Raw genomic sequence first — 21,361 nt, 5'->3', positions numbered from 1 at the left:
ATGTGGACCAACGACAGCCTTCCCCGCTTCGCTCCAGGTCCCTACTACAACCTTCAGGCAGCATCAAAAGCTGGCTTCTTCTTAGTTTCCCAAACATTCAGACTCTTCACAATCCCTGATGCACTGTTATTCTCTCCGTTCTAGTCTCTTCCTGTTTACGTTCACTAGTGCGCTAGTGCGCACCTCAAGCACTGGTGCAAGACAGGGTTACAACAATATAATGATTATTTACATGGAGACATGACAAACACATAGGAGCGCTGTGAGCTCCCCCAGCGGAGTTCAGGGTGGAGCCCCCCGCCCATCACTTTTGTTGAGATCGGGTCTCAAACGATGGAATCCTATGTAGAACAGGGCGTCGAATACTTAGAGAGGTTGTCACAGAGCGTCGCATGAGGTTTAAGGGACATGTTTTCCGACAAAATCAATTACACATTCCAGGAGTTGCGATGACAAGGAGGCCATTGCGAGGGAAGCGCGAACAGGGAAATCCTAGTACAACTTGGCGCCACACTTTCTTGGAGGACTCAGGTTGGGAGAGGTTTCAGACAGTACCAGTGAGATTTTTCTGGAGGCAGCTTGCCGCCCAATGCGCCGAATGTCCCAAGTAATTTAAGTAAGATTGTCAGATTAGGTTTTTGAACCAAACTTTTTCAAAAGCAGAATATTGTAATGTAGATACCCCAGACTTTCCTTTTTTTTCTTTTAAATACCGGAAATAGTGCCTGGCCTCCCAGCGCTCCCCGAACCCTTTTGCTGGCATAGGCTGGGTGTCTACAGTTTTTTCCATTAACTCCGGGAAGAACCTACTAAAGGATTCAAGAAACGTTTTCCGCAAGAATGAAGGGTCAGAATTTAGTAAGTTTTAATCTACACCCATGATCTCTAAACTAAACTAGGTCACAACACTATGCAGCATAGGTCAATTTGTCATAATTATCTTCTTTGAAGAAGCATCTGTATTTTATAACAAAAAAATATGTATGACGTCATGTACCAAAGAATGGCACCGTTTTCGATTCCGAAGATTAAGGATGGGTGCTGTGTTTTACTATCTAGGCAAACCCTATTGCGACCTGCATAATTTTCTGCAACTGCAGCAGACAGGGCCGTTGTCCATTGGGGTGGTCTAAGTTTTTCTTTTCGTTAACTACGCCTATCTTTAACAAGGGATTTGGGTCTCAAATGTGTATCCCATCTCAATTCAGAGACCATTAGCAACTAGTTACTTTACTCATTGCCAGAGAGGGCGAAATGGCGATCTGACCTTTAATGCGCCAACTAGTTTACACCTCTGTTACGCTGTCAACCATGTGGGATGTGTCGAGCCAGCGCAGCAGTCGAATGGTAATGAGTGCTTCTTATCCTTCTATCAATACTGTCCACATTCCAGCATCCAGTACCAATACAAATGCACATCATATGGCAATCAATATTTCGGCTGGTTTGTATGGCTTTGCCAGGCCGACTCTGACACCAGTTCGTTTTCTGAAGAATAGCACTGAATGAACTATCCTTTGCTATTTATTTTGGTCATTTCATTGCTTTAAAATATTCTTTTTCACCTTTCGTTTAATTCCCAGTTCTTTTTAGAATATGTTCACCTGCAATAATTATATTTGTTTCTGATATTTTGTACAGAAAATCAGAATATTAATATTGTTTTGTACTTCATTTAAATACATGACTTTTTTTTTGGTACTATGTTTAAATGAGCAGTATAAATTAAGATCAAAGAATTGTTGCATATCATCTGACATTATTGAATATTAAAGCACAATCTTAATCTTTTTTTTCATTGGAAGAAAAATAAAGAAAGGCGAATAATAAAAAAAAGAAAAAATGTTTTAAGATAATGAGGTAACTCCATCTAAGAACCCACACTCATACTTATGTTCTATGATGTTGAACATGCAGCAAATTTACATAAAGACTTTTTCATAACGGAAATTTTAGAGATACGAGTAAGTAGACAGCTTTCTATTCCTATACATCTGGGATGGAGTTACCTATGTTCTCAGAATAAAGTGGACTTTTTAATATAATACTTATATGAAAAAAAAACACAATAAATTTGTAAGAAATATGTTTAAAAATTATTTATTATATATTAATTTATATAAACAGCAATAATATATGCATGTAGGCCAATGTCATAAGACCTTTAACTAATGAACAGTATCAGGAATAAAAAATAAAAACTTAAAAAAAAACAACAGCTTTAGCATCACTAATTTCACGCAGTGATTATTTTGCTCTTAATAAATAATAAATGAATGTTAGATTTCAAAATACAAATACACATTTTTTATCCCGCCCCTATCCACCACCACGAAAAAAAAATCAAAGTTAGGCGAATATATTAATCTACTGATTTTAAAATATTCTAGTAATACACCTCTAGATCTGACTTAAAAGACAAAACTGAAAATTAGTAAAATTATTTAAACTCTTCAATAAATATGGCTTTCAAGATGAAATACTCAAAACAATAGTCTTCTCAATATGTTTTTTAGTCCTCTAGCTAAATTTAATTATTTTTTTATAGGATACTTTGAAAAATTAGAAGTTCCTAGTATGGCCAACTTGCTAGTTATTCTTTTCCCAAAGATTAACACGAACTTTCAACATTTCTAGGAAAATTTTCAGAGCCGTCTTCGAGAATCGTGACCCAGTTACAAGATAAATTTGTTTCTATAAATATGTGATCCTACCAGAGGAATTGTGAAAAGAAGAAGAAGCAAACACAGCTAGTGATGAGAAGACAACATAAAGAATGGATTTGTCATTGAAAGAGACTCTATTCAAGGCAAAAATCAGAGGGGAAGGGAGAAACCGTCAACAAATCATGTGTGATGTCCTAAGACTAAGGGATAGGTGAAACTGAAGGTATAAAATGCATATACATATATTACATGTAAAATAGAACAAATGAATAAATACACATGTAAAATTGTTAGATATCTTAGAATAACAAATAAGTAAATGCATAATAATACAATGCTGCATAAAATTATGAATAATATATGCAATTGAGATTTTCAAAATTAGAAAATACCTATTTCTACACAACTGAATATTGTTAAAATAATGATAAAAATGTTAAAAAATCAAAGTACTTAAAGAGCCTTTTGAAAATTTAACTTAAGCTTTGCTTGTAGAGATATTTTCAACAGAAATACATACACTCTCGTACGTTAGCTAAAGCTAAACTAACGATACATCAAATAAAACTTGGTATTATTGGTCTTGTTTTTCGAAATGTCTCTGACATGACAAGTTAAAAATTACTCTCTTTTGCATTAAACATTCCACGGGGGGACAAAAACGCCATGGAGTTAAAGCAAAAAACTTGGAAGGAGAAGTCTTGAAAGCAACCCTCTCTGCTTGACTTGTTTGCTGTTCACGGTAACAAATGGAACTCTGTTGAAATGAACCTTGGCCAAATCAATAAGAATTCCTTCACTTGATGCAGGACCGAAGAGATTTATTGCTTGCAACTTTGAACACCTATAGTTAAAATACATAATACATTTAAGCTTTTTGGAAAGGTTGGTATGTTTCATATTATGACATCAAATAGTTTTATTTTTCCATTTTTTCAAGTATATATAAATATATATATATTTAAAACCCCTTTCCTTTCATAAATGTTTTTCCTTTACACAGCAGGGGCCTGTCTGAAAGAACCAAAGCCATAACTTATTTATGTTAATTACATTGATGGCATCATCTAACCATACTTGAAGGGTTAGAACCTCTTAAATATAAGCTACCAGCTCAGCTTGTATTATTTTGGCCACTACACCTTCCTAGTAGCAACTAGTGGAACACCAAAACACAATAACAGGTAAAATACAACAATACAGGCAGAAATAAATGTTTTTATATAATGTATTTGTCTAGGTGTTTTCTCAGGAAAGCCAAAAAACAAACAAGTTTTACAAAATTTCACGCGGCCAATTCCCGTTTCTTTCTTGGATGATGCATTACTAAACCGTCGACAAGTTATGACCTTTTTATTATAAATAATTTTAAAATAACTTATAATTCTTATTTAGATACATAGATATCTTATAAAATCTAGCCTTCTATAAAACGATTTTATATTTGTAGACAGTTTTCTTTTAATTAAATGTGAAATTTAGAAAACAGCTTATCATCGAACTGTCTTTCCGAATAGTCAGTATAAATAATCTAAGCATTAATTACAACCATTACGGGGACATGTCTTCACAATTCCTACACCAAAGAACGCTGGACCATTTCGTAAGAAACGGAAGGCTGATGCACTAAAGAACTAATGTTAGCGCGTCTATCTCCACACACATGCCTTACATGTGCAATCTGCTTACTTCTGAAGTAACTCACAGGAGAGTTGTGTTGGTGTTATAAAAGTTTCCTTTTTTTTTCTTGTAATTATCCATAACATAGCCTGAATCAAAAGTTATACTACTTTAACTTACCCTGCCATTAGACTGAAAACGTCTTTCGTCCACGTAGGAGTTCCCATCAGCGTTAGAGTCAATTTAGTCATTGTGCTCTGAAGAATAAAAGCACAACAGATGTACAACTTGTAGCTAAAAGATAATAACTTATATACTTATATACTTATAATAATAATAATAAGATAATACAACCTTCTGCTTTAGGTGCTTTTACAGGAGAAAAAAAGAAAAAAAAAATATTCTTAAAAACAAAGCTTGTCTGAGGGGAAGAACCACAAAATTACTACATCACTCAATACTGAAAGATATAACTCCGTTTTTCTATATAAAAGAAAATTGATTACCACTAATTAATTAACTAATTAGTAAATTTTTAACTAATTTATTTATTGTCATTGACTATGATAATGATAAATGTTGTAACGAAAGAAATAAAAGATACTAATTTTACTGAAAGGTTATTCATACTGTTGTAACTCTAAGGCGGAGCGACACAGGTTAAATTACTGCTGAGCTGTGAACCGTGTCAGTGGATAAGGGACAGTACTAGTAAATGCAAAATCACTCGTGATTGGTCATGTGATTGAAAACCAGAAACTGAGATAGTGCAATGTTAGGCACTTCCGCGCTGTGTATTATGCAGCTAAATCAAACGGAGATAACTCTCAACGAAATCCAATATTCTCAGACGAAAGGCCAACACTAGAAGTCAGTCGACGCTGATAGAGAAAGTCGAACTAAAAGTTTAATAATAACGAAGGGAACCGTTAAATGTTGTCAAGCTAAATCTCTACGCTTGTAAAAAGCTCCATCTCTCTAAAGCGGTCAATAGTAATATGTTTACATGTTTTTATTTTGCTATTCATTTCCATAGCCGAGTTTTTACTAGTGGCGTTATTGTCTGGCAAAACGTCCCCTATGTACGAAACTAAAAACTGATTCCTAATCGTGCCATACCTGCTTGTTTGAAGAGGTGTGTGCACCTAAATAATGTCAAAAGTTTGGTAGCTAAGTTTTTTTTAAGTGCGGAAATATAGCTTTAGGCGAAGATTTGCCTTTCAGAAAAAAAAAGTCTGTTTTCATTTTCTTGCCTGGAGAAAAGGGGAGACTTTAATTGAATATATTTGACATGCAAATACTGCCCAGAAGTTTGACGTTCATTTCGTTCATTTTCTCCGTAGAGTCAATAGAGAACATAAAGTCTATCTTCCATTCTTCATTAGCAATTATAGTAATAAAGTCACAATCAGTGATGAAGGAAAAACATTTTCTTCCTTGGGATTCCACACACTTCTGAATACCTTCATCATAGTGCAGAATATCTGAATTATTTAGTTTCTAAATCTTTAAGCAGTTGTTGGCATTGCTTTTAATCAAGACCTCTAGCCCTGATTTAGTTGATCAATGAGATAATTAGGTCAATATATTGGATAAATCTTGCCACAAACTTTCCCGATGAATGACACATAAGAGAAGTAAGAGTGAATGCTCAAGATATGTTTTTTTCCCAGTCAAAGCATGTGCTCCTTCAATTGTTACACTTTCAATCTTGTTCCAAACTCTTTCTACACAGTTCTTCGTAGCATTGAATAAATCCTTCCTGAGGTTGTGTATTTGAGTGACTCTCTCAACACTTAGTAACTGTTGTGATTGTTGTGAACTCCTTACTGGAATTATACTTGACACAGAACGTACTAGTACTTCTTTCAATAACTCAAGAGACGCCAGAGATGAATTAACAACAAAAATATAACTTTAATAAAAGTACACAGGGTAGCTGTAGCTGAAGACAATACATCAAACGTTAACTAAGTGAATATTTACATAATTATAAAACTGACTTCTATATTACTCATAGAGTACGACTAGGCTCCATAACTCAGGTCTCTAACAACGACAATAATACAACTTCAAGCGCTGTCACTCTGTCCCAACCAATGGACCAATCAAATAATATTACAATTAATACAAAAAAAACAATAACATAGAATTCTTTATGCCTTACAACCCAGGTTCTATGAAGTGCCGTTTACAATATCTTATACAAAACATAATCACCACATTCCCCCCTTACCAAAATAAGCTATTAATATAACTTATTAATAGCGTAAAGAAAGAGTGAAATGGAAAAAAAAATACACAGATCCACACTACCATCAATGGCATTGGACTTAAAACTAAATTGGAAAAATGACAGAATCACATAAAAAATTACATGTTAACATCTCTGTTTAGTTTACATATCTACATTTAAATCAACAGGTTTGTCAGTATTGGTGGCAATCTACGAGAAAAGAACTAGCACATTGATTTCTTTACATTTAACCATAGAGTAGAATAATTATAGAACAGGGCATTTAGTCTATAGTTAGGTCGCCTCTAAGTACATTGAACAATTCAACAACTTCAACATAATTCTCGATGTTTTTTTCAGTTCATTCTAAGGTCTCCAGCTATGAAGCTCAATAACAAAAGTCGATGCGTAATGGTCTCACTATTTTTACACGGTGGGGTCAATTGTTCTGAGGGTGTTATGGTGGTAAGCTGCCCCACCAAAGGACTTGTACTGTCAGACGTCACCTTGTTTGACTATTTCTGTATTCTCTGATGGTAATGTTGATGTTAACAGTGGCAAGTGTAGATAGTATCTCTCTATTGGTGTTGTAGGCATTAACCAGAAATACACATAGTCTCATACGCCCAGGACTCAAACGTTCTTCCCACACCAAGAAGATTACATGTAGTGGGGTAAATGTTGACAATGCTCTGCAGTATGGGGGGGGGGAGGAACTGTTAACAATCTGCTCTGTTGCTGTTTTCAAACTTGATGCACATCGTCTGAATCAAGAGTGACTGAAAGGCGATACGAGAAAGTAATGCCAGTTGTCAAGGAAAACAATGTCTCTATACACAGCAAACTTGTGACTGGTACAGACAGATTCACATTGTCTCAGACTAACACACAGATGTTTCCTTCTGGTCGCTAGATCAAAGGTCACTTAGTAAAATATTCTGCCTAATACTTCAACCCAGGTATGTTCGCTTTGTTTTTGTTTTTTTTTTCGGTCACAGGAACTGAAAGTAGTCTCCACACACACACAGTCAGCTACAGTATGGCTGTAACTCTCTATTTGACCTTGACCTTGAGGAAATTTAGTCCAAACTATACTAGTAGCTCTACACATGTGTAGCTTCAAAATACATGCACATTCTAGAAGCAGGTCAACCTTGAATTTCTCCACCACTGTCAATCAAAAAAACATTCATCCCTCTACTGGAGCGTGCACTGCCCTCTGAACATACTAGTCAAACGTTTCTCTCTGTGGTCTCCAGTAAACGAACAAGTTCTCATTCCGTCCTCTTTGCTGTTGACAACGGTAGAAGCTTGAGGGTGTCATTGCTTACTTCAGTTCTTGGCGTCTGACGTCATCGTCGTTTCTTCCTTTTCTACGTCTATAACCAGCTCAATCAAATTATCTTCGTCGCCATGGACCTCCCCATCTGTCTCCTTCACCGTAATATCTGTTGACTGGTGGGCTGCCATAATATCTGTAACGAGGTGTAATGTCATTGATAGCCTTGGTATCTTTGAGGCTGGAATTCTCCTTGGTCCTCTGGATACTGCCGCCTTCCTCCATTGTCATTTTTTCTGTACGGTGAAAGGCTATCCGCCAAGCCTCCAACATGGGCTACAACATCGTTCTTGTAGTATTCTGTTCTCCGGGCATCTCGACAATACTTCTCTATGTGCCCCATTCTCCCTCAGTTGTAGCATCTCACTTCACTTCTCTGGGCCGGTGACTGATTTAGTCTATAATCATTTCGTTCTCTTTGTATATCTCTTTTTTGTTGTGGACTTTGTTGTTGTGCTGTTTCTTCCTTTGTAAATCGTGCTGTTGTAAAGACTGCTGCGGCGGCAAATTCGATTTCTTCACTGTTTTCAAACTTTTGTAGTATTTCGCTCGGATGTGCCGCTACATAAGTTTGACACAGTTCCATAACGGTCTCCACACTTCTCGGTTTTCTTTCCTGTAGGAAAGCAAACAGATTCTTCCCAGCTGTTGATATGATTTTGTCCACGATGATAAACTGCTTCAGACTCTCGAAGGATTCTTCAATTCCAGACGCTTGAACCCATTTTTCGAACGTTATTTTCACATCAGAAACAAATTGTTTCATGTTGCCGTCTGATGGTGGTTTTAGCTCATGAAACTTCTGTCGGTAGTCGTCCTCGATGTATTGATAGAAATCAAGCAATGTTTTCTTGAGGGTGGCATAGTTGGCTACCTCGTCATCGCTTGTAGTGCGTCGAGGGCCTTTCCTCCGACCAGACTGAGAAATTGTATGGCCCATTTGTGTTGTGGTTCCTTTTCAAGTTTCATCAGCATTTCAAATCTGTTGATAAATGCATCCATCTTATCCGTGCCTTCTTGTGGCAAATTCTGCCGCTCTAGAATTGGCTTGATTAGTCACACAAGGTTATGCCCCATCTCAAGACTAAACCAAAACCAGTGACTCATCTGGGCCTTTCGAGACAAAATGGAGCCGTACAAAAGTTATAAATGTGAAGTTCTTATCCGAAGATATGTTGTTCTTTTATTTTTTTTTTGGTATTTTCTTTGTTTTTTGTGTAACAATTACACACACTCGAAAGATATGATTTAAAATAATCACGTGACAGAAGTCTTCATTTGAATAATTAATGAAAATGTTATGCTGTTACTTACACCTAGAGACATAGTAATAAGCTCAAGGGAATCCATTGCCTTTGTCTTCATTGAAAGAAGAATAACAACTAAGTCTGCTGGTATTTTGTCTTGAAATATGCGGTGCACTTGTTCAGTTGTTATATTTCTCCAAGTGCTTAAAATAAAATTATACATAATATTGGTTATAAATAAATTATTCATTTATTGTGTAAACAATAATACAAAAAAAATTAATATTACTAATAGCCGAGGGATTAGCAGCAAACTTAACAAACATATCCAAGACCCTAAACATCCCTAAGAAGATTCTAGTTACCTGTCAGAGGACGGCACTGCCGCATACTTACCACATTACCACAAAATCCCATAGTGGACATCGTGAAAGGGACTACACCGATTTATGTTTCCCTTTAACGAATCTCAACACTGGCAAGGCCAGAGGAGTTAATTAATAAAAAAAAATATTACTATTATTTCAAAGATATTTTAAATCCCTGGCAAAGAATGAATGGAAGTCCGCCTCTGCTAAACAACCCGGCCGACTTTTTAAATCACACAAATTGTATACAAAATCATTTACGTATCTTTATAATTTATAGACTTATTATTTGTATTTTGACCAATTTTATATTGATATGTTGGTCAATTAGAAGGCTGATCGATTACGATTGTATCCGTAGTATTTCTCCGTTGTTCTTCACTGGTGAGGGCGATTCAATTTGTGTGCAGAAATAACAGCTTCTGAACAAAGGTTATATTATTATAGTTTAATATAACATATGCTACTTATTGATATTTTATTCCCGATGTATATTTTGTAAGAGGTTTGTAAGTAATCTTACATTCTTAGATGTACAAATGCATTACAAAGCCCAAATGAGTTAGGGCTTAACAGGGGGTTAGGGTTTGAAAAAAAAAAGCCCCCGCCCAGCCTCAAATGTTCTGGATCTCTGGTGCTTTCAGACCTTGTGTTCTATAGGGCAGATGATATAAAGGTCATCTGTTTCTATGGACGGGGCTTCGAACAAATGGTTGCCCTATATTTAGTTTTTGGCGATGTAGTACACATTAAAGTTGAATGTACTCAACTACTAATTGGTATTACGAATCATCTCCTGGAGATGTTTAAGGCAAGTTCTGTGATTGATATCAATTGTCAGACCAGAAATTAAAGACAAACAGCCGCACAGATAGATATAATGATACATAGATGGTATGTATATATTAATTTAACTCCAGAGCTAGAATGACGAGAAGGTTGTTAATTTTCTATATTTTCACCGTGTAGTCTCCCTTGTTCAAATCTCCAGAGTGTTCACGTGTTTCTGAAGTTTGTTATTATTGTTGTGTCTGTCTTCTATAAGTGGTCTGTGTTTGATCTGTATAGAGACCTAACATCCATTGTTGAAAATATGTCAACAGATTAGCTGACAGACAGATAGCGGTATTGTATTCTATTAATACTAGTATATTATATTATATTATATTATATTATATTATATTATATTATATTATATTATATTATATTATATTATATTATATTATATTATATTATATTATATTATATTATATTATATTATATTATATTATATTATATTATATTATATTATATTATATTATATTAGAAGATTGCGAATTGAGTAGGAGCAAGTACACAGTCCTGCTTCAAGACATTTTCTATTAGAAAGTGATCAGAAAGGGCACCATTGTGTCTGATCTGGCCTTTTTGTCCCACCTGAAACTGTTTAAGAGTAAATAGGAAAGTAGGCGGGCATTCGAGCCTGGCCAAAATCCTCCACAAACCATCGCGACTCGCGACTCACAGTGTCGAAAGCCTTGGTGAGGTCCACAAAGTTAGCGTATAGGTTTAGGTTCTGCTCTGAAGCAACATTGGTTATCGGATAATACCTCGTCCACTAAAGAGTGGGTTAGTCGGTCGAGCAAGACTCGTGCAAAGATCTTTCCTGCTACTGACAGAAGTGTAATGCCTTGATAGTTGGAGCAGTTAGACTTGTCACCCTTTTTGTATAGGGATATGATTACGGAATCTCGAAGTTCAGGTGGAACCACACACTTCTCCCAGCTTAGAGCGAACAAGTCAGCCTGTCGGTTAGGAAGACACCACCCATTTTGAATATTTCAGCGGTAAGTCCATCAGAGCCAGTTGCTTTGTGTTTTTGAGTTTATGAATTGCTGTTTCAACTTTCTGAAATGTCGGTGAGTTGTCGATCTCCTCTCTCATCATTTTCTAAGGAACATTTGCCAGCAATTCCTCCGCTACGTGCCTTTTGTCACCAAATAGCAGGCTGTAGTGTTCTATCCAGCCATTCCTCCGCTACTTGCCTTTTGTCACCAAATAGCAGGCTGTAGTGTTCTGTTTAGTATTTCCGCCTTGTTAGTTAATAGGGTGGAACCATTGAAGGATCCTAGCGGCGCTGTTGACTGGTAAGTTGGGCCATAGGCACTTCGAAGCGACTTATAGAAAGAGCGTTTGTCACCACTGAGTCACCAGTGTCAGCATGCATCTCGGTTGACATTGTCTGTTCTATGTTCACCTCGGGTGAAATACACGTGAATCCTCTGAGATAGAAAGAGGAAATAAGAATGACTAAATGGACTTTTGGTCAGTAGTAACTTTTGGTCAGTCGAAGACGGTAGTAGCTTGAAGTCACTTGAGACAGTACACATATTTCTAATAGTTGTTTTCTGTACTTAGAGCTGGAAACATATTATTGTTGATTGTTTCACACTGTGATGCGGACGTATTTTAGTAGTGAAGTTGTGTTATAAAGGATTTGTATATTTGATACCACGGTTATGCGGATAAAGTTATATTTCAAATACAATATTTTGATGTAACGACAAGAATGTGACAAGAAGTTTAATAGAGAGTTCTGGATGAGTTGTCATTAGGGTTTGCAAGAACAGAGCGATAGTAGTTGTGCTTATTCTTTAACAGTTTTTGAATTTCCATATTGTTCTCATCAAACCAGTCTCTATTGCGTTTAATGAGGTATCTCACGACTTTGGCTGTCACGCCCTGAAGTAACTATTCGCTATCTATTTTGGCGTAATGCTGGGTTAAATGAAGCAGTGTTTGTACGAATGCATCTACATCAAGTTTCGTTCGGACGACAAGGTATTCATTCTTTGACGTCTACTAGCGCAAAAAAAAAAACAAAAAGAAACGGTCATTACAGAGATTCTCTATACCGATGATTGTGCCGTGCTAGCACACAATGAACATGATCTCCAGGTGGCAGTTAATGAATAAAATTTGAATACACTACCGCCTCTCTGTTTATCTATAAACCTCGGAAAAACAGAATTCATGTTTAAGAAGTCACCCAATATAACCTACTCAGCCCAAAACATCACCGTTAATGGACATCCCCTTAATGTGGTAGACGACTTCACATATAGGAAGTATAGTATAGTATCAAATGACACCTCACTTTCAAGGGAAGTTGATGACCATCCGGCCAGGGCCAGTAGTGCTTTTGGACGCCTTCAGGCAAGACTTTGGCGGAATAAATCGTTCCGCCTGCCTACTAAAATCAATGTCTACCAAGCGGGGGTTCTGTCAACCCTTCTATACGGATCTGAGACATGGGTATTATACAGAAAGTAGCTAAGACTACTTGAGAGCTTTCACCAAAGATGCTTGCGCTCCATCATGAACAACGGTGGCAAGACCGCACTATGAACATCGATGTCCTTCCAAACGCCGATATGGACATTAGAGAGTGATTTCTTATGGTCCGACAGTTACGCTGGGCAGGGCACGTATCCCGTATGTGGGACGAACGTATGCAGTCTTTTTTGGTGAGCTAAAAGGTGGTCGACGTAACAGAGGTGCCCCACGGAGACGCTTTAAACACCAGCTTAAGCCTCAACTTGCCTTAGCAGACATAGAAGAGAGCACTTGGTAGCATGCGGCCTCAGAACGAGAATGCTGGAGGTCATTGACAAAGGCCGAGGGGTACACATTTGAAACTGAATGAAAATCCGCTGCCGAGGACAGACGCAGACGGCGAAAAGACCAATGGCGGACAATTGTTAAGCTTGACATGGTGTGGCAAAATATGTAGGTCACAGCTGGGGCTGCGTATCCACGGGAAATACTGCTTTCCTTATTAATCTTCGGACTCGAAGACAAGGCTTATTTTTATTATTATTATTATTATATTATATTATATTATATTATATTATATTATATTATATTATATTATATTATATTATATTATATTATATTATATTATATTATATTATATTATATTATATTATATTATATTATATTATATTATATTATATTATATTATATTATATTATAACTGATATTCCATCAAAATAGAAAACCATTATGCTCTTTTTTTTTTAGGCTGAGCTTTATATTTGTAAGTAATGGTCTAGTGTATTTTCTAGTGTCTAGTGTATAACTGGCGCATTGGCTGAGTGGTAAGCACTTGGTTTCTGAACTGACTGGTGGGACGCAGGTTCAAATTCTGGTTAGAACTGGAATTTTTAATGTCGGTAGCTTTAGGGCGTTCAATCAGCTCAAATGGGTATCTGACATTAGTTAGGAAAAAGTAAAAACGGTTGACAGTTGTGCTGGCAACATGACAGCCTCGTTAACCGTGGACTATAGCAAACAGATGAACTTTACATCATCTGCCCAATAGACTGCATGGTCTGAAAGGGGAACTTTTTTGTTTTCAAGTGAATAGATTTTTCGTTTTATTTTTTTTCTATTATATTTGTTACAAATTCTTGTTTCTGGATGGAAATACATGCTTTAATTTGATTCCTTTTTCTGTTGTTTATTCTCATAAGTTGTTTCAATATATTGTGTTGTTTATAATTTCTATAATTTACTTATCTGTTTATTGGTCTTAATTTGTGTTAAATTAATTAGATTAGTGAAAAAGGTGAATTACGTTTTTGGCTCAACACCAAATTTATCAAGACTTATAAATGATAACAGATAAAAAGAAAAAAAATGTTTACTTACTTGTATAAAAACATGTAACTGAATCCCAGGGTTTAACATTTTCAGATGAGACCAACCTACAGAACTGGGCTGCTTGCTGTGTGATATCTCAAAAATTACAACAAGTTCATTGCCACTGACGTTCATTAAGACACTATCACTTATTATTGCGCTGGATATGATTAGTTCTATCAAGAAAATGTTTCAAGAGAAAACATAAAACATATATTTATGTTTTAATAAAGGTTTAATTTATCTAACTATTACATTTATGTGAAAAAAATAAACATATGGAAGGATTGAAAAAGAATTGAAAAAAAAAGAAAAAGTGGAAAGAAAAAGATCTATCTATCTATTTAGCTATCTATTTAGCTATCTATCTATCTTTCTATCTATCAATCTTTCTATCTGCCTATCTATCTATCTATCTATCTATCTATCTATTTAGCTATTTAGCTATCTAGCTATCTATTTAGCTATCTATCTATCTATCTTTCTATCTATCTATCTATCTATCTATCTATCTTTCTATCTTTCCTTTGATCAATTTATCCATCCATCCACCCATATATATATATAATATATATATATATATATATATATATATATATATATATATATATATATATATATATATATATATATATATATATATATATATATATATATATATATATATATATATATAGATAGATAGATAGATAGATAGATAGATAGATAGATAGATAGATAGATAGATAGATAGGGAGAAAAGCACATAGATAAACAGATAGATTACATTACACTATATTGATAGATAAATAGTAAAATTGAAAGATGTATGGATAGAGTAGACAGTGCCTGTGTACGCTAGTAATGGATAGATAAATATAGATAGAAAACAGATAGAGATAAATGGATGAGTGGTAGATGGATGGATAACTATATAGATAGATTTATAGATAGATAAGAAGATGAATATAGAGCTTACTTATCATATGTCTTAGTTTCAATGAAAGTATGGCTAATTTGATCTTATTATCTTCATCTTCATTTCTAAATAAGCCACTTAGGCTTAAATAACGTATAGTATCTTTTTCCTGGATGGCTTGGAGTATCTCATCTCCTATGACAATAAAAAATGCATTCAATAAGTTACGGCTCGTCTTAATCATTTTACACTTGCACCTTGAATTACAAAGTATGATCTATGATGTATAAAAGCAGGATTTCAAAGATGATATAAACATTCTAAGATGCAACCCGGTGAGTTTCACCCATGTAACATCTGTTTGGTAGCTTACCTTACCTTACCTATCCTTTAGTCTGTTGGACCGTTGGGGGCACCAAGAAAGATTCGTCGACCGTCCTTCTCCATTCCTCTCTGTCCTTAGCCTTAGAACCTAATTCAATGGCATGCCCTTTCATTCTTTTATGTTGTCCTCCCTGGCACTGTTCCCGGAAGGAAAGTCTTAGCGAGCCCCAAAGATCTTGTGATATAAACATAGATTTTTAGCTTGGCTTTTTTTACGATAGCTAGCAAATCATTATGGGGTCCAATTGCTGCAGTAACCCTGTCTCTAATCTCTTGGTTTGTGATGCGGTCTTTAAATGGGACACCTAGGATCCTTCTGTAGCATCTCAATTCCAATGCTAGGATCCTCCTCTCTAGATGTGCAGTCAGTGTCCAAGACTCACAAGCATTTAAAAATGTAACAATGGCCAAGGTGCGCATCAGTTTGATTTTGGTGCCGAGGGCTAAACCTTTGTCTTTTCATATTATTTTAAGTCTTGGAAGGGCAGCTGTGGACTGTGCATTTCGGTTTCGTTCCCTCAACTGAGACAATGCTCAGAGGTATTTGAAGCTGCTAACGCTAGTCAGCTTTTCACCTCCAATACTGATGCCTCTTTTAAAGCCCTGGATGCTATTGGTCATAATTTTTTTATTTTTTCGCAATTATTTGCCTGCCATATGCTGCGCATCACCAAGTCAGCCAGTTCTTCTTCTGTCCCTGTTAGGCCATCAATATCATCTGCGAAGCGCAAGCTGGTAATTCTTCTTCCTCCAATGCTTACAGTACCGGCATAGCCCTCGAGAGCATCTTCCATTATCCTTTCAAGGAAGATATATTGAAAAGTGTTGGTGCAAGTAGGCAACCTTGTCTTACTCCAAATGTTATTATTATTATTATTATTAATTATTATTATTACTATTGAAGTACACAGCACTGGTGACATCCTTGTAGAGGTTCTGGATAACTTTGACTATGTTTTTGTTTATGTTGTACTTTTCCATTGTCGCCCAGAGTGCCACGTGCCATACTCGATCGAAAGCTTTCTTGAAATCAATAAAGCCATGGAAAAGATTCTCTTGATGTTGGAGATACTTTTCACACAGTATTCTGAGGTTTAGGATTTGTTCTGTTGTGCTGCTACCTTGTTTGGTAGCTAATGTATGTGAAAATCAGTCAGCCTTTGTTTCTGAAGTTATAAAGTACAAACTATTGATAACTACAACCCTTCTGTCTATATAAACAAATGTGCGCGATAGACAACAACATTGTTAAAAACACACTTATTTTATCTTTATATTTTGTCCTTTGTATAGAACATCAACAAATGTCAGAGAAGTATCTAAAAAAAAATACACTGGTATGACAAAAAAGAAAACACCAAACTGTGGGAGATTGGTGGTTACAGAAATATAGAGGTGCAGATCTTAGAGAGAAACTGGAGATGGAAACCAACATAAGAACTAAACAGTCTTTAGGGTGGAATCCACAAGATGTAGAGAAAGACCAAAAAGAACGTGGCGACGCAGTGTAAATGAAGCCGACATGACAGTAAAGAGCTGGAAAGCCATTTAAAAACTAACAAGAAACCGTGGAGTATAGCATTTTTATATTGAGGCCCCTTGTTCTATGAAGAAAAGTAAAGGAAAGATGATGGTGATGATTTGTCCTTTTGCGTTTGTTTGGAACTGATGAAAGCCTTGTGGCCAATATGTCCTTTGTTTTTACTTTGGTACAGCAGGCTTTTTAATTTTAGGTTTATTATATTTTCTTTACATATTCCCACACAGTAGCATTAAATCTTTTATTTTACTTTATTGACATTTCTAAATTTGCATCGATTGTTTCAATTGGTTAACTCTATTAATCAGAGTATATGAAACTTTTCAAATTGTAATGACATTGAACGTTTAGAGAGACGATCTTTTCCCTTTGCAACTTCTTGTGTTAACTCTATTAATCAGAGTATATGAAACTTTTCAAATTGTAATGACATTGAACGTTTAGAGAGACGATCTTTTCCCTTTGCAACTTCTTGCGTGACTATCCTTGATACACAGCTGCAGTCACAAGTTAAGCATCTGTAATCACCAGGCACCTTGCATTTTCACCCTTCTTTCTGCTTCTTTTGTATTCTGCACGCCGGAACCCTTCCTTTATGCTCGCTCTTTATATGAATCTATCCCGTGCCACTTTTTCAAAACTGTTACTGTCGATTTTGAAAAGCTTAAGGTCGCGTTAGCATGCATCAGTATACCTGAAAAAGGCCTTCTGTTAGATCACCATGCAGAATGTCTTGTGGGAGTCGACCTTGTGGCATTCTATGAACGTGACCAAGCCTGCCAATTAGTATGCTGATAACAACGAGAAAGTCCTGGCACCCTGCTCTTCGCAGCAGGTCCTTATTTTATCTGGTTATATTATTTTATTTTGCCAGTTTATTTTAAAGATCCGCCTCGGAGGTGGAAGATATTTAGCATTTTTCCTGACATGAGTAGGTTGACTATGTTTCATCTCCATATAGCAGGGTGCTTTTCACACAGGTCACAGGTCCGGTAGACTAAGGCTTTGGTATTGTTAGTTAGCAATATGTTGTCCCACACTCTTTTCTGCAGCCGTGCCATGGTGCCCATTGCCTTGGCTATCCTGCTGTTAATTTCTTTATTCAGTAGAACAATGTTGAATATGGAGCCAAGGTAACAAAAATAGTCAACCATTTCCAGTGGTTGGCAGTTAGTGGTTACGTGAGGTGCAATATGTTTGTTATAAACTAGATCTAGTATTTTAATCTTGCTTTGACTAATGTTTAAGCCAAACTTTTGGTAAGCAGCAGATAGTTTTTCCACCAGGGTCTGAAGCCACAAAAGCCGTGTGATCAACGTACAGGGGTTTGCACATAGTCTTGATATATTAAAGAGTTTTTCAGTTGATTAAGTATGGAGAAATACACCTTACTGTATGTCGCTATACGCATAATGCTGTAGGCAGGAAAAGAAAAAAGCCTTGTTGGTTATTGATTTAATAGAAACTCTACAAGGAAGCAACCAGTTCGGTATACTTCAATAATAATATTGGGGACTGCTTTAAAACTACAGTTGGAGTAAGAAAAGGCTGACTACTTTCACCAACACTTTTCAATATCTTCCTTAAAGGATAATGGAAGATGCTCTCTAGGGCTATGAAAATACTGTAAGCATTGGAGGAAGAAGAATTACCAGCTTGCGCTTTGCGAATGACATTGATGGCCTAGCAGGGACAGAAGAAGAACTAGCTGACCTGGTGATGCGCATTTAAAAGACTTCCGCAGAATATGGTATGCAAATAAATGCCCAAATACATGCAATATTTTTAACAATACCCGTAACTGTGGCATCTGGCACGTTGGACAGGATACACATATTTAAGTCATAATTACAACAACAAAAAAATAGAAATTATTTTGAAAAAGCTAGTCCGAGAAGAATAACTGTATATTTGCAGCTTTATTTTTAAATACTGTAAAATTTATTTCAATATCAAACATAATTATTGATAGCCACTAATTGATTGAGTAAATATTTTTATTGATTCGGGTTTTATTAACGACAATTAACAATTGTTCAAGGTTTTAACCTTGTCAAGTTGGAGAAATAACGTGTATGAAATTTATACCAGAAAGACATAATGGATTTAAGTTTGCAAAAATAATAAAATGCTAGATAGATAGAGAGAGAGAGAGAGAAAGAAAGAAAAACATAGTCTCACCTGTTGTTGTATTGACCCTGGCTTCGTCTAGATATAGATGAGTTAACTTTGTCTGATTTTCTATCAAACGTTTGATCAATTTGGTGATGTCTCTTATCATCTCATTGGGCATTGTATTCAAGAGTGTTCCTAGGTTTGTTATTTCTATTAGTCTCAGATTTTCTAGCTGTTTTTGTAAGCATATTTGTAGAATTGATTTTAAAATTCTACAAGCAGTAAACCCATTGCACTGTGTTATGCCTTCTAGTACTGTTAGAAAGATTAGTTAAATAAATACATTTCTTGAAGTAACACTTTGGGTTCTGGTATTTTTTAAAATGTATGTGTTTTCTTTCAATTTGGGCTTTAAGCTATAAAAAAATATCTTACATAATGCATTAAAACAATATTTCAAAACTATTTAGTCCTGTTGTATATTTGCGTGTTGTGTTATATTAGTATATGTATCTGTATTTGTAAGAAAAGGTGTTGTGGTCGGTCATCTATACTATAAAGTAGAATGTGAGGTGTATGTATGTGACTTATAGACATCAAAACCGCTTGACCAATCTTGATAAAACTTGGCAGCAATGTTTCTTGGGTACCAACTTAGAGCGTAGTGTATGTATTGTAGCCCTAAAACAAACTTAAGACCCTAAAAAAAATAAAGTTGTCCGACTCTATTAAAGCTATAGTATTTTATGGATATAGGCAATGTTTACAATGTTGACATGAGAAAAGATCGAAAGGATTTAGACCTAGATCTAATTTTAAGAAATACACTTTGCGCAGATAGTTTTTTACTTTGACACATGAAAATACAAAAGAAGATCCATTGATTTCATTATATGATAAAATTAAGTTTCAATTTTGTGTTTCAAGAGCATTTTTTGCATTAATTAGTTCGTTATATCTGTGACTACAGATTTCCTGACGAACATTCTTTCATTAGACAATACAGTAATGAATCCCTTGCTAAAAATTAATTCGTTTAATTGTTTACTTTATAATCCCATCCCTAGATCTAAAACTCTAATTCAACTCTAAGATGATAAAACTTCTCTTCGCACAGATAGTTTTATACTTAAACACATGAACATACTAATTATAGTCCATTCATTTCATATTTTGATCAAATTAACTTTCAAATTTGGTTTTCTAAAGCATTTTTTAATAGACTACATTCGTTTACGAAAGCTGCGAAGCCGAGTTGAGATAGGCCTAGATCTATATTCATTAATGAATCGCGTACTAAAAATTATTTCGTTTAATTGTTTACTTTATAATCCCAATCATTTAACAAAGCTATCGCTCTTTTCGTTTTTAATAGATATGAATGTATCGGCTTTTGGTAAACCCATTTTCGCAAAACTAATTTTATTTTCGTAGCGAAAGAGAAAAAAACTTGAAAGGATCATTAGCTAAGTTTAACACACATATAAATCCAATCCACTAGATTAGTAAACACAAACTTAGACCCGCAGACCAAGGGTAATGTAAGGCTAGTTAACTTATAAAATCAGATTTCAAGTAAACAACTAAAATGATATAGACAAATTATTATATCTAATTATATAAGTTAAAAAATTTGGATAAACTGTTTTGTTAAGAAATATGCAATATCTTTGATTAAGAATAATTGTGTGAAATTTCCAATTGATCCAAGAATGGAAAGTGAGAAGAAAACGTGTAAAAGAATTCCTCCCCTCCACAGACAGAGTGAGTAAATGTAATCTTTCGTCTTATCTCTGCCTGTAATCCCTTCTGTAATCCCTTCTGGGGCATAGGCCACCAACCAGCTTCCTCCAGGCATCTCGCTTCTGGGCGAGTCTCTCCAGCTGTCCCCACGTCTTGCCCATCAGTTTGGCATCTGCTTCCGAATCGCGACGCCATGTACTCCTGGGCCGAACGTCTTTCTCTGTCCTAATGGGTTTCACGATAGGGCTTGCTTGGTTATGTTGAATGCAGGCTTGCGAAGGATGTGACATATCCATGTCCAGCGTCTATGAAGGATGTGACATATCCATGTCCAGCGTCTATGAAGGATGTGACATATCCATGTCCAGCGTCTATGAAGGATGTCTACTTAAATGTGTGCTGCTTTTTTTTTTTTTGCCACAGTTCTTTATTCGAGATTAAGTCTGGCCAGCGGATCATAAGAATCTTCCTCAGGCAGGTATTGATGATTACCTTGATTTTCTTTATGGTGGTGATGGTGGT

At 35.7% G+C, this 21,361-nt stretch overlaps 1 protein-coding gene across 1 annotated transcript in view; it reads right to left on the bottom strand.

Annotated features, from left to right (window-relative positions):
* Positions 1-1,984: 1,984 nt before the first annotated feature.
* The window catches only part of LOC129925773 (F-box/LRR-repeat protein 3-like), a 45,650-nt gene continuing 26,273 nt past the window's right edge, over positions 1,985-21,361 (bottom strand). Inside the window, exons 6-11 of the mRNA XM_056026274.1 lie at positions 19,163-19,411; positions 15,118-15,252; positions 14,169-14,335; positions 9,176-9,311; positions 4,467-4,543; positions 1,985-3,510 (exon numbers count right to left, since the gene is read on the bottom strand). Coding sequence (XP_055882249.1) covers positions 9,288-9,311; positions 14,169-14,335; positions 15,118-15,252; positions 19,163-19,411 — 575 coding nt within the window. The 3' untranslated portion in view covers positions 1,985-3,510; positions 4,467-4,543; positions 9,176-9,287. The remainder of the gene's footprint in view (positions 3,511-4,466; positions 4,544-9,175; positions 9,312-14,168; positions 14,336-15,117; positions 15,253-19,162; positions 19,412-21,361) is intronic.

This window comes from Biomphalaria glabrata, chromosome 4, assembly GCF_947242115.1.
Source record: "Biomphalaria glabrata chromosome 4, xgBioGlab47.1, whole genome shotgun sequence".
NCBI lineage: Eukaryota > Metazoa > Mollusca > Gastropoda > Planorbidae > Biomphalaria > Biomphalaria glabrata.
Note: the sequence above shows the minus strand (reverse complement) of the source record. Positions and strands in the feature narration are given on the sequence as shown.